The sequence below is a fragment of the Trichosurus vulpecula genome, chromosome 7, assembly GCF_011100635.1.
Source record: "Trichosurus vulpecula isolate mTriVul1 chromosome 7, mTriVul1.pri, whole genome shotgun sequence".
NCBI lineage: Eukaryota > Metazoa > Chordata > Mammalia > Diprotodontia > Phalangeridae > Trichosurus > Trichosurus vulpecula.
The window spans coordinates 1,261,807-1,285,896 of NC_050579.1; the positions used below are offsets into that span (position 1 = coordinate 1,261,807).

A 24,090-nucleotide genomic window follows, 5' to 3' on the forward strand; every position below is an offset into this window, starting at 1 on the left:
GCCACAATGGCTCCAAGGAACAGACAGCCAACCTCTGGTTTTATATCTTTTTCAGGGTCAGGGGTGAGTCACTGTAGCCAGAATGGACTTTGTTTTCTTTGAATGACTCAGCTTGCCTCGTTGAGCTTCCCTGGACGCTGGGGCTTGCTCTTCCGGGGCAGGAGGCCCAGCGACCATGCCAGGGATCAGAGAGCTTCCTGTGTGATGAGTCATGGGGCTGGCTGAGGGAGGTGTGTTAACGTGGTCTACGCTAGGGGGAGGGGCCAAGTCAAGAACCAATCGACCCTGGTCGTTCAGGCGGCGCTTGATGATGTCAAAAACTCTATAAGAGGGGAGAGGACAGCTTGAAGATCCTCCTTTCCTTTTCCGGTTGGAGCCAGAGATGCCTACAGCTGAAGCTGAGCTGCCGGTAGCAGAGCTGACTAGAGGCTAGTGGGTAATCTTCTTACCGTAGAGGGGAAGCATGTATACGATTTTGCCTTATACCATCTCGCTTCTCTGTGGCCTCCTGTTTACCCTTGTGAGGCGGACTTATTGGGCCTGGAAGCTTTTGATGAAAATATCAAAATGGGGACGCTGGTTTGTGGGATTGTTACTATGGAGTGTAAATACATGCTTTAGTTCTCCTGCCTTCTGCCTAGAGAATTCCTTATATCCTGCGGTTCCGGACCTTTTAGGCACATATGAGATTCTCTTTGAAATCATAAATTCTGCCTTCCTAATATAGTCACACATGCGGCTCACCCACGTGACCTGAAATCGTCACAAAGAGGCAACTTAAGCCCACACGGTCTAAAAGCCTCTGATGTCCCAAACATGCCACTCGAGCCCATGGAAACTAGGCCCTCCCCTGAGGCAAGGAGGTGAGCAAGGACTCCCAGTCCAATCAAGGACACAAAGGCCAGACTCTTCAAGGGTACTTGGTTGAGCTGAGTGCTAAGAGGCCACTTTGTTGGCCAACACATCGCGTGTCTGACGGGCTCATCCAGCGTGGCTCTGGGGGTACAAGCCTCGTTGTGATCGTGCGTGGGTCTGTGGGAGGTCTCCCCTTCCCTCCCCGCCCCACGTGTTCGTGGTGACTTGCCGCGGCCCCAAGAATTCAGTGCCTGGTGGCCGGCTCTGTCCGCTGGGAGGTGGGGGAGAAGCCCCCTGCCCTGGAGCTGGCCCTGCTGCCCGGCTCCGATGCTCGGACCTCGCGTGGCCGTAACTGGGCCCTGGGCGGACAAGTGACCGGCAATTAGGGTTCTGGTGCTGTGACCTCGGTCAGAGCCGGCCTAGGGCCCTCCCACTAAGAGGTTGAAAGCAGGGGAGTTTCGCTTGAGGGACACAGCGGACCCCAGGAAGTCTCCCCAAGGATGGAGCTTCCCAGCCAAGGGGTGCACGTGGAGAAAGGGTACGATGATGAGCTTCCTCAGCCCAGAAAGTATCCAAGGAGAATCCTTTTCAGGCCTTTCCCCTCCTCTGGACCTCGGGTGCCGGCCGCCTCCACAGGCTGTCTCTCCCACCTCCCTCCCGATGCACAGTCCCTCCTTGGGACGAATGGAGAACCCCGCCCCGCGCCAAGGGTTTGCTCAGAGAGGAGCCGGCCCCTTCCCAATGCGCAGGCTCAGAGGCTCTTTTGGGAGAGGAAAACCTGGGACCTCTGGTGTGCCTGGCAACTAAAGCGGTGCAGGCGCAATGAGGACCAGGAGGCGCCGTCCCGCTTCCGAACTCCATTTCCCAGAATGCACCGGAAGGCCCTTCAAGTTCGGAAGGATGTAGACTTCCCATTGTGGGGACCGTTTTTCCGGGTGTCAGGAGGCTGAAGCCGGGTCCCTTCCAGGAGACCAGACTCGCAGCCCGGGGCTCCCGGGGCGGCTCGAGGGGCTGAGCCAGCGCGTGAGTGAAGAAGGGAGGGGCGGAGGGAGGGAGGGCAGCGTCCCCCGCCCACGCCTCCTTCCGTGCGGTGCACGGCCCCTGGCCTCTTCCGGGCGCCTCCTGCTGCGCATCAGTGCGCAGGCGCAACAGCTCCACCCCCCCCCCCCCCCCCCCCGCCCTCTCCGCCCAGCTCTCGGCCGCGTGGCTGGAGGCGGGGATTAGCGTAGTCAGGTGCAGCCCGGGGCGGAGCGCGGGGCCTCCAGCGACGCAGGCGTGTGTGTAGTGGCACGAGGGAGTGAGGCTGCCCGGCGTGGGCTTTGTGTCCGTGTGCCCAGCCAGCCCGTTCTGGAGAGTCTTGGCAGCGGGTTCTCTAGGTGGGCCCCACGTCTCCCTCTCCCCTCCCCCCATGCCTTGCCCCGCCCCCCCCACCTCATCAGCGGTCTCCTGCCCTTTTTCCTGTCTCGGACCCCCAAGCCCACGCAGCCCCCACCCTGGAAAAACTCAATACACCCTGCCCCTCCCCCACCGTTACCCTCTGCACCTCCCTCCCTTTTAGCGAGATCTGGGGCCTCCCATAGGTTTCGTTCCCTTCTCCCTTGGTGGAAGGACCCAGTCCCTGTAGGTGACCCGTGCCTTCTCCTGTCCGCTCAGCTCTTCAGTCCACCCAGTGCTGATGAAGAGCCTACTGTGTGCTGGGCGCGGGGCATCCAGAAAGGCACAAGACCCCTCACGGAGCTTACAATCAGTCTAACGGGGGACCGTGAGCCTGTGCACAGCGAGGCGGGTTTGGGGTGAAGAGGAGATGGGGGATCCCCCTGGGATCGTGGGTCCCTCCAGGATGGGGCACCTTCCACAGCCTGCTCAGATTAAACTGTAATTAGGCAGGATGGAGCCCAGCAGAGACCCGGGAGGCCCCCCAGTCATGCCCCCTGTGCGCCCCCCACGGGATCCCTCTGAGCTTGACAGAAAAGGAGATTTTAGTTTGGCTCACGGCCAGAAGGGGGGCAGAGGGGGGGGGCAGCCCCAGCCTAGGAGCCGGAGGAGGGCGGGAGGAAGGTGCTAGAAAGAGGCAGGTGAGAAAGTGCTTGGAAGGTTTGCTGGGGAGCGGCGGAGGGGGCGGGGGTCGGTGAGGAGAGCCAGAAGCCACTGCTGTTTGACTGGGGGGTTGGCCCGACCTGACCCGTGCCCAGGGAATAGCCCTTTACTGGCTGCACAAAGAGATGAAGTGGAGCCAGGAGACTTGAGGCAGGTGGACTCAGCGGGGGGCCAATCCAGGGAGGAGGTGATGATGGGCAGAGAAGGGGGCATGGCTATCTTGGTGGCTGAGGTGGGAGTGGGGATGGAGCTCCTGGGAGGAGAGTGGTTAGGATGCTGGGGGAAAGTCAATGTGTGTGTTGAAGTTCCATAGGATGAAGGCAGAGGTTGGAGAGGAGAGAAAAATGAGCTGTGCACCAAGCTCGTTGAGGAAGGAAGCAGTGACCCAGGAGTCTGTAAGCAACAGCTACCAGGATCTTAATGGGTTCATAAGGTGTGAACAGCACGACCCCCAAAGGAGGGAAGGGCACTGAGTGATGGAGGAAGAGGGAGAACCTGGAAGTGGCCATGGGGAGTGAATGTGAATGTGTGAGTGTGCAGCCAGTACTGGGAAGGGTGGCTGGGAGGCTGCGCTATCACGGAAAGCCCGGTTTAGTAAGAGCTGGCAGATGGGAGGAGTGGGAGAGGAAAAGATTTCTGGGGGAAGGGAAGTTTGTTGCCTACGAACAGGCATTCCAGAGAGCACCAAGTTCCCTCTGTGGATAGATTGGAGCTTGGGGCTGGGAGAGTTGAGTAGGATGAGAATATACAATCTGATGGAGTATAGGAATCCTCATCCTTACTTTCCCCTGCCAATAGATCTGGTTTACTCCTTAGCCAGCTTCTCTTTCCTCTCTACATTCACCATTCCTGCTGGCCTTAGCTCACATAACTTTAATTTTTTAATTTTAAAAAATTTATCAGCATTTATTTTATATTTTTCCCAATTGTCCCCCCAGCAATTGAGAAAAAATAAAAACAAAACCTTTTATTTTTACGTATGCTTAGTGACATCAGCCATGTCCTAATGCCTGTGTCTTGAGTCCATCAGATCTTCAGCAGAAGTGGGGCCGGCTGCTTCACCTTCTGTCCTCTGAATTCTTGGCTTATCGGTTTTCCTATTTCCCCTTCCTTTACTGTATCACTTCCTACAAGACCCCCAGGGTTTTCTGAAACTGGCCCTTTTGTTATTTCTTATGGCATGGCAGTATCCTATTACATTCACAGACGTATTTTGTTCATCCATTTCCCAGCTGATGGGAAGCTGATGTTACTGTTCTTTGCCATTATGAGATGAGCTACTCAAATATTTTTGTATATGTGAGTCCTTTCTTCCTCCTTTGTGCTCCTTGGAGTGTGGACCAGGTAGTGGTATCGCTGGGTCCCGGGATTCACATGATGTAGTATCTGCTTGGGCACAGTCCTGGAATTTTAAACTTGTCACCTCCATCCCGATTACTCTCAGTCCTCGTTTTCCTGAGTGCCTGCCCTATATTAGCAAGTATTTAATTGCGTATTACAATCTGACTGTCCCATAGAAATCTCAGACTCCGTGTGACTTTCATCCGAACCCCTATTTCTGCCAAGGTGTAACGGCAGTGAGGCTAGCAGCAGCTGTAGCGGTGTGAGACTCAGCAAGGCCAGTAACAAGAGCTGGTAGCACATGTTCTTTGATTTGCTTTACTAAGGAAAGCAACGTTAAGGGGTTAACAGTCTCACTTTAATCACATATTCTTATATAACTCAGTTTAGGAGGAAAAGCCAGCACCCTGAACTTCAGGCCAAATACAAACAAATTACAAACATACGTTATTAACAGACCAAATACAAACCAGCATCTGGGTTAGCAAAGTCAGGAGGCAGTTACAACAGCTTGCTCAGTCACAAGCCACTGTTCTAGTGAGTGGGAGCCCCCAAATCAAACATCTGGGTTTCTTCAAAGGGGGGGGGGCACGTTCCTTAATGGCTACCCAGAGTCTCTTCACTGACACTCTTCCCGTGAGAGCCCCCAAAAGTCAAAGGCCAACCTTGGCCCTGGGGCACTTGATTACCTCAATGCTGAAAAGCATTCAAACAAAGACCAGTGAAAAATCCCATTTAGGGGGTGGGAAAGTTAAATCCTAAGACCACCACATACAGGTCAATGACTCTTGATTGTCTTAGTGCTGAGAAATGTTACAAGACAAAAAGATCCCATTTTACATGCCAAACAAAGGCCAGAATCATTAAAGCCACTTAAGAGAAGAACAACTAAAAGTCCCACCTTAATTACTGATATACAAGGGCATCCTCCCCATCACCTGGGTTTGCAAATTTGTTGTCATCCTCAGCTCTTCACAGCCCTACCTCAATCATAGCCAGTTCTTGACCTTCCTCCCTTTGAGATAACTCTGTCACCTTCCCTCCCCCAAGCCCTCATGGATCATTGTGTCTTCTTTCTCCACTGTCTTTCACAGACACCTATGTTGGTAAGCAAAATGGGCTCCTTAGCACTTAGTTCAACAAGTGCCCTTGAATAGTTTGGCTTTGTTCCCTTTGAGTAATTCATTGAGCCTTATTAGGTGCTAAGGCCCAGGCCCAAACCCTATTAGGTGTAAAACCTTAGTGGATGTGGATTGGCAACTAAGGTGGGGCTCAAGATGGGGCTAACTCCAGGGAGGGCCTAGTTTACATGTCTGGGACAGCAGAGGCTTTTAGACCATGTGGGTTTAAGTCTGCCTCTTTGTGACGATTCTAGGTTATGTGGGTGAGTCGCATGTGTGACTCACCCCTGATGCTGAAAAAGATATAAAAACCAGGGGTTGGCTGTCTGTTCTTTGGAGCTCTCTTACCCACAGCAGTGGTGGCTTGCGTGACTGGGCCAGCCCTTGTTCTGAGCTCCCGGGCTGAACTTAGATGTTGGTAACTATGAATCTGTATTTGGTCTGTTAATATTTGTAATCTGTTTGTATTTTATTCTGAAGTTCAGGGTGCTGGCTTTTTCCTCTGAACTAAGTGACTGATATCTGTATGCTGAATTAAAGTAAGCTTGCCAACCCCTTTAACCTTGCTTTCCTTAGTTAAGCAGATCAAAAGAACCTGTGCTGTTGGCAGCTTTCTGGGTGCTGGCTGTGGGTGGATCTTATGCCCCCACAGAAGCTGCTAGCCGGATTGTTGAAACAACATCCAAGCTGATTTTCCTCTAGTGGACATCCGACCTTGTCACTCCCCTGTTTGGGAAACTCCAGGGGCTCTCCGTTGCCTCCAGGACAGGGATTCTTAACCTGAGATCTTGGACTTGTCTTTAAAGACAAAAAACAAAACATTTTGATACTGCATTTCAGTATAATTAGTTTCTTTTGGAAGTCCTTTCATTTCAGGCATTGAAAAGTTATTCTGCAAAGGCTTCCATAGGCTTCACTAGACTGCCAAATGGGTTCACAACACAAGAAGGATCAAATAGAACTACCTGTATTTGGTACCAGCTTCAGCCATCCTTTCCTTATCATACATTAGGCCTCTCCCTGCCCACAGTGGTCCAACCACCCTGGCTTCTTCCCCTTCTGCACCTGGGCTTTGGTCCTGGCTCTCTTCATGCCAAGGATATACTTGCTTCAGGGCTCCCCTTCTACTGGGAGCCTTCCCAAAGTCCCCAGTGTTACCTTTTGTATGTTCTTGTATGTAGACGCATGATTTCCCTGGCTAGATTATAAGCTCCTTGAGGGCAGGGACAGTTTTCTACTTTGTGTATAGGTCCCCAACACCTACCTCGGTGCCTAATACATCGTGGACTGTCAATAAATGCTTGTTAACTGATTGGTTAATCTGTGTGCCATATATGGGTACCTGCGTTTAGAGTGTTGTGTGTGTGTCTGTGTCTTTCTGTCTGTCTACTATGGGTGAAGGGTATGAGTGTGCTTGAGTGTGTATAAGTGTTAAAGGCTAATCGTATGTGTACAGGGGTCGGTACGGGGTGCCCAGACACACCTTAGCAAGCCAGCAGCTTGGCTGTGGGGAGCAGGCCTGTTTGCCCAGTCCCTGAGGATACCTCTTCTTTCTGTAGCTGTAGCAGTACTGCTCCTCCATCTGTCTGCTTCCCACTGAATCCCCCACTTTGTGCTTCTGTCAGAAGGCTCTGGCACAGGAGCAAGAAAATGTGCCCAGTGACTGGACCCCCTGTCCACAGGCCAGGAGACCTCTATCACCCTCTTGCTGACTCTCTCCGTGGCATTGTCTCCCTTTCTTTGGAGGTGGTTCTGCTGGAGGAGCCCACATCCTGTGTGGAGGTCAGGCACATTCTCTGCACTTTGCCTTTTTCCTCACCGCTCACCCCCCCACCCCTCCCCCCCCACCATCCACAATCCCCTTCAGCCCAAGGACTCCAATGCACAACCAAGTCAGGGGAAAATCCATTAGATATCTTTTCTCCTTTGGCTCTTCTAATTTGATTTCCGATTTTCCAATATGGCTTGGGTTGGCATAAACCCCATAAGCATTTATGAATTGCCTACTACTAGGTACTTTACTAAGCATTGGGGAGACAAAGAAAATAAAAATCAGACCATCCCAGCTCCCAAGGAGCTCATGGTCTGATGGGGGAGGAACACACCAGCCACTGTGCACAAATGAGATCCAGACAGGAGAGACTGGAGACGGTCTCCAAGAGAATGCAGTGGAACTAAGGGGGCCCAGGGCAGGCTTCTTACAGAAGCTGTGGCTTCAGCTGAGGCTCAAAGGAAGCACAGGATGCCCCACTCAGTGACACGGCAAGGTTTTAGAGGGTGCGTGAGAAGCATCTGGTTGTTGGTCCTGCCATTCCACTGCCTGCTCTCCAAGGTAAAGTGCTGGGGAAGGAGGACAGAGTCTGGTTGGGAAGATGGTCCTTCTGCATTCTGGATGCCTGAGGGTTTAGAGTCTATACTCTCTAAGTGTGGTCTTCATCAGATGGTCACTCCTCTGTCTCTGCCTGCTACAGGCTTATTTTCTTATTCATTCTCATCTTGGCTTCGAAGTCGGTCAAGAAGTATAGTCTGTGGACGTTAATAATTGGAGCTGTAACATCTCCCTCACTAATTATCAAATTAGCTCAGCCCCCTACCCCATTTATCACGTATTGTGAAATGAACTGGGGAAACTTCTTCCTATAAACCTTGGCTCATCTCTACACCCTTCCCCCAATACCTGCATAAGCATCGAAGTCACTAGCTTTGCAATGAACGATTTAATCAACAAGAAAATAAGGAAATAATTATTTACATGTTGCATCAGATGTGAGAAAGCTCATAGCCAGAGAGACCCTTAATCGTCTGACTTCTCAATTCTGGAAATCGAGCCCCATCATTTAGCTCTTGTAACCTCCATCAAAGTCTCTTTAGTGTTTTCTTGCAAGACGGAAGTAAGGCCAGAAGGAAACAGACAAGGAGCACAGCTTTGAAAATCATGTGGAGATTTAAAAAAATTTTTTTAAGAATAATCCAAACTTCCCTTGACTAGGGAGAAAGGTGATAAATGTGGATGTAGCTCTACGTTGCCTGTATTTCCAGTCCCCTTTAGTACCAAACAGGACATATAAAAATTTGGTGTCCTGTTTTGTTTTTTTCACATGTGGTCATCAAGAAAGAATAGAAACAAGGAGTGACCCTTTTCTCTTGCCAAGATCTTTAGAGAATTATCTAGAGCTCAACCTGAAAAGCAGGGTGCAGGGCATTGACATCTCAGGGACCCTGTTTCTGAACTTAATATCCAGTGATTCGTGTCTTTAATTGTCTTTTCTTTGTCTTGGAATTTTACTCTGGATTAAGAAGAGTTCTTACTTCATCAGCAAGATTGCTGCATCAAAGGGCGTTTTTTTCTCACACTGACAGTGTTGTCGTTTTAAGCCAATAAGGAACCCCTCAATGTGCAACCAAAACAGTATGTTGAATTTATCATGGACTTAAAAGAAAAAACAAGCTGCACATCATCGAGATCTTTAGATTCATGTCGAATCCTCTTTCTGTTCCACTTTGTATAGGGAAGTGCTTATTTTATTTGGTGTTTGTTAAGTTCAGAATTTTTAAAGAAATTCTTTCCACGGTCTCCTCAGTGATAAGTTACACTGTCCCAGGATTCGTCAAATCAACCACAGTAATAATGGTAAAAGCTAAGATTTCTGTGGTGCCTATTGCATGCCAAGCACTCTGCAGAATGCTTTGTAATTTTTTAATCTCATTTCATGTTCACAATGACAGGGGCTTTTATTATCCCTGTTTTACAGAGGTTAAGTGACTTGCCCAGAGTCATACAGGTAGTAAGTCTGAGGCTGAATTTGAACTCAGGTCTTCCTGACTGCAGGCCCAGTGCCCTATGTATCCATAGTCTGTGGAAGAAGCGATTAAGGCTAGTGTTACATTTGGTAAGTTTAAGAGTTTGAATAAAAGTGGCTCTTTGGAAAGTTTATGTTTTTAAAATAAAGTCTAATCATTATCATTTTTAAAAAGTGAGTTTAGTTAGATTTTGACCCATTCAAAGTTTCCGTGCCCACACGCTAATGAGATTTGCCACATAGGACCGTGGTGGCGGGTGTGTGTGTGTGTATGTGTGTGTGTGTGTGTGTGTGTGTGTGTGTGTGTGTGTGTGCAGAGGGAAGGTGATCTCAACACCTCTGTGCCCTAGTGGACAGCATGTTGCTGTGGGGAAAAGATGTATGTGATGGAGTAGGCTTTCCTTCAGTCTTTCACAAATGCGGGAAACTCATCACTGGCCCATTTTTACATCCAGGGTCTGCGTCTGTGATTTCTTGGCCCCTCCTGCTGCCTCCAGAGTTTCAGTTCTGAGATGACGGTGGGAATCTGAGCCCCAGAGGGAAGATCCCAGCTAGAGTGATCTTGCTTCTGAGCCCCCATTAGCTGGATTGGGAAGTGAAGGTGTTGGAGCCCTTCCTATACAAAAAGGAATCCCCCCAGGAGACAGTGCCTACCCTGAAATCTGAGTGCAGGCCTGAGACCACTTTGTGAGGAGAAGGCCCTGGCACTTCCTGGGGGCCAGCGAAGGACTCCTGCTCATCCTGCCTGGGCAGGGAGGACTCAGCAAGGACAGGACCATGGACAACTTGGCCCTTGTGCTTGGGGAGAGAGGTGAGCATCTCATCGCCATGGACTCTTCCAGCGTAGCAGACCGGGTTTGTGAGGGAGTGACCCTGGTGGGGAACAGTTACAGCAGATAGTCCAACTCTTCCTGCCCTTTCCTTCCCCTCTTCCCTCTCCCACTTACCACACATGATGACTGGCCCTATTCCTTCAATTATTCCCAGAGGAAAATTTTGTACAGTCAGCCAGCCAGTCATTAAACCTGTATTAAATGCCTATTTGCCACTCCAGAATGAAAAGATGGATAGGGGGTAATGGGGACTGCATTGGGGGTAAGATGGATTTCCAAGGTACTTAGTCCAGAGGTGGCGTCTCTGCCACTAGAGAAGTGAGAGGAAGCCAGACTCCTGGCTCATCCATCCACCACAACTCCTTGACAAAGGTCTAGAAAATGCTCTAAAAGAAAGTCTAAAAGTGACTTTCTGGGGCCCCCATTGGCAGCTCAGGAAGAGGAGAACAGGATATCGTGGGAAGGACAACCTGGAGACAAGAGTGGTGTCAAGCAGGGGCCACTGAACCATCTGTAAGGATCCCTGCAGGTGCATGTTGGCTTAGAAAACCACATATTAACATTTTCTACATTTTATTGTTTTTATTAAATATTTCCCAATTATTTTAGTTTGGTCTGGCCTAGGCTCTGGAACGGCAAGCCATGTTGACCTTTCTGGTCTAGAGCATGCAGTTGGCAGTGTAGAAGGGTTTGGAGGAGGGGGTGAGAGGTAGTAGTGGTGATTCATTTAGGAGCTGCACCCCGAGTTGGGTGACTTCTATCTTCGTATCCAGCTCAGCCTCCCCAAGGTTTTGCTTTTCCCCCAGACAGGAGGACTGAGCATGGAATGTCTTCTCGATTCCTCCCAGCCAGGTTTCAGGTGAGTTCATTTATACTCCCTCAGGGAATCATTTCATACCACTGTCTTTTCTCCAGTATGTAGACAGAGTTCTTTCCCTTGTCAGTCAAGCATTATTTTCCATGGTATAAGTTCACCCAAGTCCCTTCTAAGGACCTTGGCCTGAATTCTTCTTATCAGAAGCCTGAGGTTTTTCTCATCAATATACAAAGTTGATAGCTCATTAGAGCTCAGATATCTCCGGGAGATATAAATGGACAAATTTCAGATAGGCCCTCTATAATCTGATAAGGATACCTGTGATTGTAGTACCTGTGAATGGCAGATGTTAGCATTTGCATGGGGTCAGAGGAGTCAGACTTTGAAGGTTGTTTCCTAGGATTTTTCTGTCAGTTAAAAAATTTAAATCAGCAAACATTTATTAAACTCCCACTGCGTGCAAGGCAGTGATGTAAAGGTAAATATATATATGTAGATAAAAGACTTAAGAAAGTAATACAATGTACCAAGAGGCAGAAGGAGACAGATGGGCTCAGAGCAAACGAGTCCAGGAGACAGAGGGCTCTGCAGGACGACATGGAAAGGCACCCAGGTGCCTCATGGTGGCCCTACACTTTTGGAGGTCAGTGTTCAATTTGTGGTCCCATGTTTGAGGAAGTGAGGGCAGCTAGGTGGTGCAGTGGATAGAGTGCCAGACCTGGAGTCAGGAAAACCTGAGTTCAAATCCAGCCTCAGACACTTTCTAGCTGTATGACTGTGGTTTCATAAGTTAGAACAAGACAGTGAGATAAAAATAACATTATTATCTAAATGAATTTACTTATTCGATGCCATGCCAGTCAGACTACCAAAGGATTATGTTATGCTATTAGAAAAAATAACAATGAAATTCATATGGAAGCAAAATAAGTCAATAATCTCAAAGGAAACAATGCAAAAAGTGGGAGTCAAAGGGCCCTGGCAACATAGATCCCAAACCACATTACAAAGCAATAATTCCCAAAACAATTTGGTGTCGGTTAAAAATGGAGAGATTGCTCAGCGGAGCAATCTCCAGAAGCCGGTGGAGCTCCTGGCCTAGTGTTGGAGCGACACAAAGTCCTCAGCTACTTGGGTTAGGTCTTACTGTTTGGAAAAGGTTGCTAGGAAAATGGGAGAACAGTATGGAAGAAATTAGGTGTAGACCAACATGTCCATTTCTAAGATCTGAATGGATGTGTTACTGAGACATTAAAGACAGACATTAAATCCTTATCATAAACAGATGAAAAAACAATCATGGTAAAGTGTTTAGCATAATCTTGGCACTGTGAGCCCCAAATGAAAAAGTCTGTAAGCCCTCCTCCGAAAAAGAAGAGGAGGGACTTGTCAGGTTGGCAGTTCCTGAAAGCATGGGTGACCACCCCTTAGGCTGTATGTCTGAGGCCCAGAGAAAGGCTTGTTGGTTAGACCCTTGGAGGGGATGAGGAGGGTGTTCTGTAAAGGTAACAGGCTGGTTTACCATCTTTCTTGGAGAGAAAACTGTCAACAAAGACTGCAGATGCTTCCAAGTATTGCAGGCTATATTTCTTTGGAACTTAAGAGTTCTGGGCCTATTGTGGGAAATGTTATAATTTTGCAGGGGTGGGAGTGGAAGGGTGGGGACAGGGCTGAATTTTGTTTCGGGTCTCTAAAGTACAGAGGAATCAATGACCTTTGAGAAGGAGCAGAGCACCATTAGTGGTGGGCAATGGAGAGGCATGATGGGCTACTTGTGGGGTACCATGTCCTCAGTGAATATGCCTCCAGTAAGCTGATCAGTATTGGGACACATGTAGGCAGCTGTAAGTTAATATTTAGAGTGTGCCGATGGTAGTGTAATGTATCTAATTGTAAGGTGTTTGCTGATTTTTCTCATGAGGTTTCAGGCATTAGGAGAAAAGTGCATGATTTTCTTGGGGTTCACATATGGAAAGGGTGAATTTGAATATTTGTGTAAAACTGTACATGCCACTGAGTCAAGTACAGAGAGGCCTAGAGGAAGTTGTTATTCAAGAAATATTTGACATGAAATATTCCACCTCTCAGTGATGGGAGAACCTCAGCCTTGAGAACCTTTGGCTTCATGTGTCTTTGAGAGGAGTGGTCCTTGACAAGCTGGAATGTGTTTGATTCAGGAAACGGTGACTTTCAAGGATGTGGCTGTGGACTTCACCTGGGAGGAGTGGAGATACCTGGAGCCTACCCAGAGGGCGCTGTATAGGGACGTGATGTTGGAGACCTATGAGAACCTCATGTCCCTGGGTAAGCACACTGTTGGTCCCCTGGGACTCAGAGTCTGGCCACAGCGGGTCCTACAGGCCGTGGGGTACATCTGAAAAGTTTTGGCTTGTTATGTAAAAGATTTCAGGATTACCAGTCACATGTGGTAAGTCCCTTGTGGCCCATTGAGAGAATATTTTCTGTTCACCGTTTCCAGGTGAAAGTCTTTACTTGGAGCTGATAGAAAGTCCATGGGCTCTTTGTGTTGGCTGGTTGACATACAGGCTGACATCCCTGGGGAATGGGAAGGCCTCTTTCTCCCAGAAGCCTTCCCTGCTTTGTCGGGATCTCTCTCCTCTCCCAGTGAGGCCAGCAGCAAACACCTCTTGGCTGACCGTTGTGTTCCCCCAGCTCAGTTTGCTCCATATAATAAGGACTTAATGATTAGGTCCCAGGTCTGACCCCTCCCCCTGATGTGGCCTCTCAGGTAAAACATCAGATTCTCTGGTTATCATATCCTGCTCCCAGCCTGCCTTCCTAGCTTAGTGTCTCTTGTTTCAGAGGCCCTTGGTACCAGCTGTGTGCTTCCTTGGTTGTCCTTTTTTCTAGGACTAGCAGTGGAACTTGAGGTAGCTTTCTGGCTTCCACCCTTTACCATTTCTAACCCTATTCCTAGGGCTTCCTGTTTCCAAACTGGATGTGATGTCCCTGTTAGAGAGAAACATACAATGGATGCCAGAGGGAGAAGTTTCCAGAGGCTCTCATACAGGTAGGTGAGCTCAAAACAGGCAGAGAGGAGTCATTGCAAACAGTATATCCTCTAATTCCTGGTTCCCAAATCTATCTCTCTCTCCTTTTCTGTCTCAGTGAATAAGATACGCTCCTTCTTTTGTGTTGTTTAAAAAGAATTTTCAGTTTAGTAACCATCAGCAATAAAGATTCCTTATACACAAGGAAGACTGATAAGTAATACTTCAAAATACAGATTTCTATTACTTTCAGTTACTTTAGAATGTAGATTATCTTTATTTTTGAGAAATAAATTTTACCAATAGTTTCTGTTTTGATGTCATCTACATTTCCTTGCATATCATTCTTCTTCCTTTTCTTTTTAATTTATATTTTATTATTTATTTAATATTTTTAGTTTTCAGCATTGATTTCCACAATATTTTGAATTACAAATTTTCTCCCCATTTCTACCCTCCCCCCCACTCCAAGATAGCATATATTCTGATTGCCCTGTTTCCCAGCCAGCCCTCCTTTCTGTCACCCCACTCCCCCCCATCCCCTTTTCCCTTACTTTCTTGTAGGGCTAGATAGATTTCTATGCCCCATTGCCTGTATATCTTATTTCTCAGTCGCATGCAAAAACATTTTAACATCTGCTTTTAAAACTTTGAGTTCCAAATTCTCTCGCCTCTTCCCTCCCCACCCACCCTCCCTAAGAAGGCAAGCAATTCAACATAGGTCACATGTGTATCATTATGCAAAACCCTTCCACAATACTCAAGTTGTGAAAGACTAACTATATTTTGCTCCCTCCTATCCTGTCCCCATTTTTTCAATTTTCTCCCTTGACCCTGTCCCTTTTCAAAAGTGTTTGCTTTTGATTACCTCCTCCCCCATCTACCCTTCCTTCTGTTGTCCCCCCTTTTTTATCGCCTTCCTTCTTCTTCCTGTGGGGTAAGATACGTAATTGAGTGTGTATGTTATTCCCTCCTTAAGTCAAATCTGATGAGAGCAAGATTCACTCATTCCCCCTCACCTGCCACCTCTTCCCTTCCCACAGAACTGCTTTTTCTTGCCACTTTTATGCAAGATAATTTATTCCATTCTATGTCTCCCTTTCTCCTTCTCTCAATATATTCCTCTCTCATCTCTTAATTTGATTTTTTTTTTTAGATATCATCCCTTCATATTCAACTCACCCTGTGCCCTCTGTCTATATATATATATATGTATATATATATATGTGTATATATATGTATAATCCCTTCAACTACCCTAATACTGAGGTCTCATGAATTATACACATCATCTTTCCATGTAGCAATGTAAAAAAAACAGTTCAACTTCAGTAAGTCCCCTTTGATTTCTCTTTCTTATTTACCTTTTCATGCCTCTCTTGATTCTTGTGTTTGAAAGTCAAATTTTCCACTAAGCTCTGGTCTTTTCACTGAGAAGGCTTGAAAGTCCTCTATTTTATTGAAAGTCTGTATTTTGCCTTGGAGCATTATACTCAGTTTTGCTGGGTAGGTGATTCTTGGTTTTAATCCTAGCTCCAGTGACCTCCAGAATATCATATTCCCAGCCCTTCGATCCCTTAATGTAGAAGCTGCTAGATCTTGTGTTATCCTGATTGTGTTTTCACAATACTCGAATTGTTTCTTTCTGGCTGCTTGCAGTATTTTCTCCTTGATCTGGGAGCTCAGGAATTTGGCAACAATATTCCTAGGAGTTTTCTTTTGGGGATTTTTTTCAGGAGGCGATTGGTGGATTCTTTCAATTTCTATTTTACCCTCTGGCTCTAGAATATCAGAGCAGTTTTCCTTGATAATTTCTTGAAAGATGATATCTAGGCTCTTTTTTTGATCATGGCTTTCAGGTAGTCCAATAATTTTTAAATTATCTCTCCTGGATCTATTTTCCAGGTCAATGGTTTTTCCAATGAGATGTTTCACATTGTCTTCTGTTTTTTCATTCCTTTGGTTCTGTTTTATATTATCTTGATTTCTCATAAAGTCACTAGCTTCTACTTGCTCCAATCTAATTTTTAAGGTAGTATTTTCTTCAGTGGTCTTTTGGACCTCCTTTTCCATTTGGCTAATTCTGCCTTTCAAGGCATTCTTCTCCTCATTGGCTTTTTGGAGCTCTTTTGCCTTTTGTGTTAGTCTATTTTTTAAGGTGTTATTTTCTTCAGTATTTTTTTGGGTCTCCTTTAACAAGTCATTGACTTGTTTTTCATGGTTTTCTTGCATCACTCTCATTTCTCTTCCCAGTTTTTCCTCTACTTCTCTAACTTGCTTTTCCAAATCCTTTTTGAGCTCTTCCATGGCCTGAGACCAGTTCATGTTTTTCTTGAAGGCTTTTGATGTAGGCTCTTTGACTTTGTTGACTTCTTCTGGCTGTATGTTTTGGTCTTCTTTGTCACTAAAAAAAATTCCTGAATCTGAGACCGTTTTCGCTGCCTGTTCATGTTCCCAGCCAACGACTTGACCCTTGAGCTTTTCATCTGGGTATGACTGCTTGTAGAGTAGAGAGTACTTTGTCCCAAGCTTGAGGGGCTGTGCTGCTGTTTTCAGAGCTATTTCTACACAGCAAGTTCTGCCACACCAGCGCTCCTTCTCCCCCATGAACCACCAACCAGGATTGCAGCCCAGATCCAGGCAGGGCAAAGCAGGCTTTGCACTTCTGCTCTAATCTGCAGCCTAATTCTTCCCACCAAGTGGGCCTGGGGCTGGAACCAACTGCAACTGTAGCTCTGTAAGCAGCCTCAGAGCTGAACCACCTCCACTGTCCCCAGGGCAGTGGCCAACAGCAAACTCCTTTCACTCTGTCCTAGTAGCTTTTCCCACTAATCTTCTCTGTTGTCTTTGGTGTTTGTGGGTTGAGAAGTCTGGTAAGTGCCACAGCTCAATGATTCAGGGCCCTATGGCCTGTTCTGCCCAGCTCCTGGTCTGGTTGGTCCTGCCGCGGGCCATGCTGGGCTCTGCTCCCAGCTCCATGTGATAGACCCTTCCCAGTGACCATCCAGGCTGTCCTGGGCTAGAGCCCTACTTCCCTCTGCTATTTTGTGGGTTCTCCAGCTCCAGAATTTGTTCAGAGCCATTTTTATAGGTGTTTGGAGGGACCTGGGGGAGAGCTTAAGCAAGTCCCTGCTTTCCAGCTGCCATCTTCTGTTTTTGATTTTTGATAGCACAGTGGCAACTCCTGCTTTTTCGGACTCACTTGATGTATAGTGATTTTTTTTCATTCCCTCAGTTTTATCTTGTGTATGTCTTTGTTTTTTAAATGTGTTTCTTATAAGCAACAGATTGTAGAGTGTTGTTTTCTTAACCAATCTGTCTTTTTCTCTTTATTGGGTTAATTAATTCATTTGCATCTAAAGTTATGAGAGTTAGATATTTTCTTCAGTCTTTAAAATTGTGGGGTTTTTTAGTTATGAGTTTTCTTCTGCTGTAAACACAGTATCATGTTCCTTCAGTTACTTTTACATATTTTTAAGGTGGCCCTGTTTCCCATTGGCTCTCTTCCCTTCACCTCTGATCCCCTCTTCTCCTTTGTTATTCCTTTCCTTTTATAGTATAAGGAAGCAATTACTTACTAAGAACAGCATCCTCCATGTTAGTTCCTTTTTCTGTCCTGCTTATGTCTAGTTATAGAATTCTTCCCTCTTTTTTCCCTCTCAGTCAAGTAGATTCCCCCATCCTTTCCTCCACTTCAGCTAGTCCTGTTCATTAGTTTTTAAAATTTCATTTTTTTTGTGCCCCTTTCTTCCTTCATCCCTGTCTCCCTGTATACATTTAGAAAGAGTTCTCTTAATGGTCTTTCTGTTGTTGTTCTATTGCTGTTTGCATTTATTCACTCCTCCTGGGTTTCTGTTGTTTGGCATGTAGAAGGAGCAAATAATCTCTTCAGTTTTGGTTTTCTTCCTAAAAATGTTTCACACTCTTCTGTATTATTGAATGCTCATCTTTTGTGTTAGACGGTTAGGTTCAGATTTACCGGATAGGTCACGCTGGGCTGTGCCTGAGCTCCATTTCTCTTCACAACACACGAATCCATTTCCTGCTACTTTTTCTAGTAGGAATGTTTGCATTGTTCTAATGTCCTTTCCTGTGTATTTGCAAGTCATCTTCTGAAGGCTTGCAGAGCATGTTTCCACAATGAACTGTTAAATTTATGTCCTATGTGTCTTTCAGTTTTCAGGCTTGGGTTTTTTCCTAGAGGCAATCTGAATTCTTTCTATAATTTCACTTTTTATGTTCAGAAGTTCTGGGTAGCTCTTTTCTATTATTTTCTTCATTATGGTGTCAATGTTTTTTGTTCCTGCAAGTTCTTCTGGGAGATCTGTGATCCTTAGGTTGTCACTACACATCCGTCCTTCAGCTAGCTAATGATTAAGTAAATACACTACTTGGGCTTGGTGAACTGTAGTTGCTGGCAGATGTTGACACAGTTGTCCGCAGGGATTCTACACTTTTTTTTTTTTTTTTTACAAAAAGTGTTGTGTATGTCAACTTGATATTATATGTTATACTTTTCTTCTATTAGCAGGAAAAAGAGGATCCATAAAAGGATAAGAACTTTGCCTGCAAAGGACAGATGGCTGATAATTGATAATGGAGAAAATAGAGCTGTTCTGTTATTATGATTTATTTTTTTGACAAGGGAGAATGATCTTTCCACTGAAAATTAAAGCACAAAAATTACTAACAGGGAGATAATACTGAAGATAAGCAAGGAGAAAGTAAGAGAGCACTTAGCTGCCCATGATAAATTCAGGTCTCTTGTCCCAAATACATTACATCCTTAGGTCTTGAATGAGAAGGCAGATGTGGTTGCTGTGCCACTCTTAGTGGTATTTGAAAGATTGTGGGAAATAGGAGAGGATAGTATAAGATTGGAGAAGGACAAATGTCTCAGTTTTTGAAAAAAGAGAAAAGTCTCCAAACCACAGGCCAATGAACTTGACTTTAATTCTGAGGAAAATTTCTAGAATTGGATCACTAAAGAGATTATTGGTGAATGTCTAATTGGGGAAGGAGTAATTGAAAAAAAGCCAGTGTATCATGGCTTAATCAAAAATATGTCATGTCAGACTAATCCTATTCCCTTTTCTATAGGATTACTAAATTTTCTTACTTAAGGGGGATGCTGTGAATAGAGTATACCTAGATTTTAGCAAAGCTTTTGATGAAGGATTTTATATTATTCTTGTGGAGAAGATATAGAGATATGGATTAGATAATGAACTGGTCAGATGATTCAAAGAGTAGTTGTTAATGGTTCAGTGTCATATGGTAGGAGTTTTCTATTGAAGTATGTTAGGGATCTGTGCTGTTTAATGTTTTTATCAAAGACTTGGATTTGGGCATATATTGTATGCTCATTAAACTGAAGATGACACAGAGTGCAGAGAGATAGCTAATACAGGGGGTGTTAGTCAGGTTCCAAAGGGCACAAGCATGAGGCTGAAACTGATAAAAAGTAATAGCAATAACGTAAAGTCTTGCACATGCATACACAGTTCCTCTTTCCCCTTTACTGTGTGGTTTTCCATGATTCTGTCCTATAACAGATAATTCTGTTTTTCACTGAGTGTTGTTTTTAATGACTCCTAGAAATGTTTTCACTTTCAGGGAATGTAATTCATCACATCCAGGGCAGCTAAGATGCTCTGTTATCACTTCTTTTGTCTTGGTCTTCAATTCCCCTAAACGATATTGGTTCTGCCTGACCCAAATGATGCCTCATTCTCCTTGATGGAATAGTTAGAAACTAGAACTTGCACTAACGATTCCTTTCTCTCATCACAGATAATAATTGCTAGTAACTTTTAAAAATTGTCTCTCAGACTCTTAGTCAGGATACCAGGTTTGAAACCAAAGACCCAAGTCTGATGCAGGACATTTGCACAAAAGCATCAGCCAAGACAAGACTAACAAAGTCTAGTTATTGGCAGTCTATGGAGACAGAAGCTGTGGAATATACCTTAATTAATTAAATTTTTTTTGGTTTGCTTTTTTGGAGGGGGAAGGCATGGCAATTGGGGTTAAGTGACTTGCCCAAGGTCACATAAGCTAGTAAGTGTGTCAAGTGTCTGAGGCCAGATTTGAACTCAGGTTCTCCTGACTCCAGGCCTGGTGCTGTACACACTGTGCCACCTACCTGCCCCCAAATATACCTTAATTTAGAAAACGAGAGGGTTGACCAGGAGAGGCTAGCTAAACAAGTAACAGTATCTCAGAGAACTATTTTTAATGAAGTAAATGTACCTCGATGTCCTACCTTGGGGAGAAGTTTACTCCTCAAGTCAGTCTTTGTTCTGTTATGGAGAGGGACTATGGAGCAAAGTCTCCAAAAATATAAGATACTTGGAAAGAGTTTCAGGGATTTTTCAGACCTACTTAACATGTAATACCTTCTCCTTAGGTAAGAACCTTTCTAAGTACAAGCTGAAGAAGCACTTCAGTTACCATTCAGATCTAATTAAATTTTATAGAATACATGCTGGAGAAAAGTTACATGAACACAATGAATGTGGAAAACTGTTTGGGAGAAGATCAAATGTTATTGAACATCAAAAAATCCATATTGGAGAGAAACTCAAGTGTAATAACTATGGGAAAACCTTTAGCAGCAGGGGGAGCTTGATTAAAGAGAAGAAAATTGAGACTAGAAAAAAATCCTTTGAATGTGATGAATGTGGGATACGCTTCAGCTGGAGGTCAAACCTAATTAGACATCAGAGAACTCATACTAGAGTGAAACCCTTTGAATGTAATGAATGTGGAAAAACTTTCAGTGAGAGGGCATCTGTTACTAGACATCAAAGAACTCATACTGGAGAGAAACCCTTTGAATGTATTGAATGTGGGAAATTTTTCAGCAGGAGGGAACAACTCATTACTCATGAGAGAACTCATACTGGAGTGAAACCCTTTCTCTGTAATATATGTGGGAAAGCCTTCAGAGAGAGCCAAGTACTCAAAGGCCATCAGAGAACTCATACTGGGGAGAAACCATTTGAATGTAATCAATGTGGGAAGGCTTTCAGTTGGAAAGGGCATCTTACTATGCATAAGAGGACTCATACTGGAGAGAAACCCTTTCAGTGTAATGAATGTGGGAGATCCTTCTGTCAGAGGGGGTCCTTTAATAGACATCAGAGAACTCATACTGGAGAGAAGCCCTTTGAATGTAATGAATGTGGAAAAGCCTTCAGTTTGAAAAGTGTGCTCAAAATCCATCAGAAAACTCACACAGCAGTTAAACCCTTTGAATGTAATGTATGTGGGAATGCCTTCAGTGACAGAAGTGTTCTCAAAAGCCATCAGAAAACACATTCTAGAGTGAAACCTTTTGAATGTAATGCCTGCGGGATAGGCTTCCGGTGGAGATCAAGCCTTGTTATACATCAGCGAACTCATACTGGAGAGAAACCTTTTGTATGTCATGAATGTGGGAAATGCTTTAGTCGGAAGGAAAACTTTATTAGACATCAGAAAATACATACTGGAGTGAAACCTTTTGAATGTAACGAATGTCAAAAAAGTTTCAGTGAGAGCATAAACATCACACATCATAGAACTCATACTGGAGAAAGACCCCTTGAATGTAATGAATGTGGGAAAGGCTTTAGCCGGAAGGGAAACCTCATTAGACATCAGAAAATTCATACTGGAGTGAAGCCCTTTGAATGTAATGAATGTGGGAAAACCTTCAGTGACAGTGCATCCATTAATAGACATCAAAGAACTCATACTGGAGAAAAACCTTTTGTATGTAATAAATGTGGGAAATGCTTTAGTCGGAAGGAATACCTTATTAGGCATCAGAGAATACATACTGGAGTGAAACCTTTTGAATGTAATGAATATGGGAAAAATTTCAGTGAGAACATACCCATCACATATCGTAAAACTCATGCTGGAGAAAGTCCTTTTGAATGTAATGAATGTGGGAAAGGCTTTAGCCGGAAGGGAAACCTTATTAGACATCAGAGAATACATACTGGAGTGAAACCTTTTGAATGTAATGAATGTGGGAAAAGTTTCAGTGAGAGCATACCCATCACACATCATAGAACTCATACTGGAGAAAAACCCTTTATATGTAATGAATGTGGGAAAGGCTTTAGCCAGAAAGGAAACCTTATTAGACATCAGAAAATTCATACTGGAGAGAAACCCTTTGAATGTAATGAATGTGAGAAAGTCTTCAGCCGGAGGGAACAACTTATCGCCCATGAGAGAATTCATACTGGACTGAAACCCTTTCTGTGTAATGTATGTGGGAAAGCCTTCAGTGAGAGCCAAGGGCTCAAAAGGCATCAGAGAGCTCATGCTGGAGAGAAACAATTTGACTGTAATCAATGTGGGAAAGCCATCAGTTCAAGCAGTGTTCTCAAAAGCCACCAGAGAATTCATACTGGTGAGAAACCTTTTGAATGCAGTGAATGTGGAAAGGTGTAATGCCGATGCAATTGGCACAGCCACAGCAGCTGCTATGAATATGCAGACGTATTTCCAGGTAGATTGGCAAAATATAATAAACTCTTTTCCTCCAAGACAAAACCAAAATATTCAGATACCAGAAAGCAAAATCGACCATGGTAACAAAAAAGTTTGTACATGTCACCAATCCAGGGAGTACTGACATCTCTTTAAGTTAAGCCTCCCCACAAACAAGTTCTCCCAGGAAAATTCCTCCCTCTCTCACACTAACTTCTATCCCTCAGCTCTACCTCACTCTCACTTCCTGCTTCTTCCTGTTGAGCAAGCTCCTCCCACAATGGGCTCCACGTGACTTAGGCTCCATGTGACACAGGATGTAACGCAGCTGTCAGCTGGGCCAGAGCTCAAAGCAGGTCATAAAGGCTGCTTAATGGATGGGAAAGATCTTTCTATTCCATTAACATTACAGAGGGCCTTCAGTTCAAGTAATGGACTCAAAAACCATCAGAGAACTCATACAGGAGAGAAACCTTTTGAATGCAATGAATGTGGGGGAGCCTTCAGTTCAACTAATATTCTCAAAAACTGTCAGAGAAGTTATTCATACAAGAGTGAAACATTTGAATGTAGTCAAAAGTGAAGGCCTTTACTGATGATATTCTTAAAGCTCACCAGAGAACTCAGCACTGGAAAGAAACCCATTGAATTTAATGAACATAGCAAAGGATTCAAGTGGAGGACAAACCTAATTAGGAATCAGTGAACGCATATGGAAAGGAACCTTTTGTAATAAATGTGGGAAACACTTCATTGAGAGCAGACACACTATATCAGAATTCATTGTTGAAAGATTAATATGGGAAAGGCTTCAGCTGAAGTGAAAATCTTATTAGATAAACATCAAAGGACATGCTATAAAGAGAAATCCTTTGAATGCAGGGAATACTTTAGTACCAGGAGAACAATTTATATAACAGCTATTAAACTGTGAAAGAAAATTACCTCTAACAATTTCAGAAATCAATGTGGTGATCATTCATCACTATAGAAGCAAAATGTTGAAGCATTCTGCCCACCCCTTGGTACAAAAATGATGGACCTACTGCAGGGGTTTGGGCACAGCAGGGTTTGTTGCCTATTTTGTTGTGGCCTAAAACCTGAGAATAGTTTTTACATTATAAAATAAAATTTCATTGTATTTTAAAATATATAAACTATCCTTAACTAGATCTGTACAAAAGCAGCTGGTGGGCCTTTCAAGGGCCAAAATTTGCTGACCCCCTGGACTAAAAGTTCAGAAGTTTTCAGATATGAGTGATGTTAATTTATTTTACTTAATTATATTTGTTAAAAGAGACCCCTTACCTTGCATGAGAAATGTTGTGGAGGAGGGTATAGGTGGATACTGTTACAAAAAAAGGAAAGAAAAGTGTCTAAAACAATTAAAAGTACACAGAATTAAGCATAATGTATTCTGACAAGGATAGATTTGTTACTGTTCTGTTAAATTTAATATTCACTTAAAGTGTACATAATAGTTTACATACTCATGTAAATTCTTTTTCCTTTGTATATTTTTCTTCTATTTTTGATGTTTGAGTTCATAATTAAAAGAAACCTAAATGGAAACTAAGAAATCCTTCAGCCAGAGAGTATTATTGGGAAATAAATTTCTACTAAGAGAAACCCTTGGAATATAATAAATGTGCAGAAAAGTTTCAGCAGAAGGTAAACTTTATTTTCTAAAGAAAACTCATATGCAAGAGAAAGCTTGTTGCCCTG

General features: G+C 44.5%; 1 protein-coding gene across 2 annotated transcripts; it reads left to right on the forward strand.

Moving 5' to 3' along the window:
* The first annotated feature begins 1,773 nt into the window (after positions 1-1,773).
* LOC118855886 (zinc finger protein 268-like) lies at positions 1,774-23,878 on the forward strand. Of its 2 annotated transcripts, none has more exons than XM_036765920.1 (6): positions 1,774-1,878; positions 9,670-10,025; positions 10,854-10,906; positions 13,042-13,168; positions 13,803-13,895; positions 20,285-23,878. In XM_036765920.1, exons 2-6 carry the CDS (start codon positions 9,992-9,994, stop codon positions 22,324-22,326), a joined length of 2,349 nt encoding a protein of 782 aa, XP_036621815.1. In that variant the 5' UTR covers positions 1,774-1,878; positions 9,670-9,991; the 3' UTR covers positions 22,327-23,878. The 2 variants fall into 2 exon arrangements, with proteins under 2 accessions (XP_036621815.1, XP_036621816.1); XM_036765921.1 differs by lacking the exon at positions 1,774-1,878 and adding an exon at positions 7,122-7,196.
* Positions 23,879-24,090: the final 212 nt, after the last annotated feature.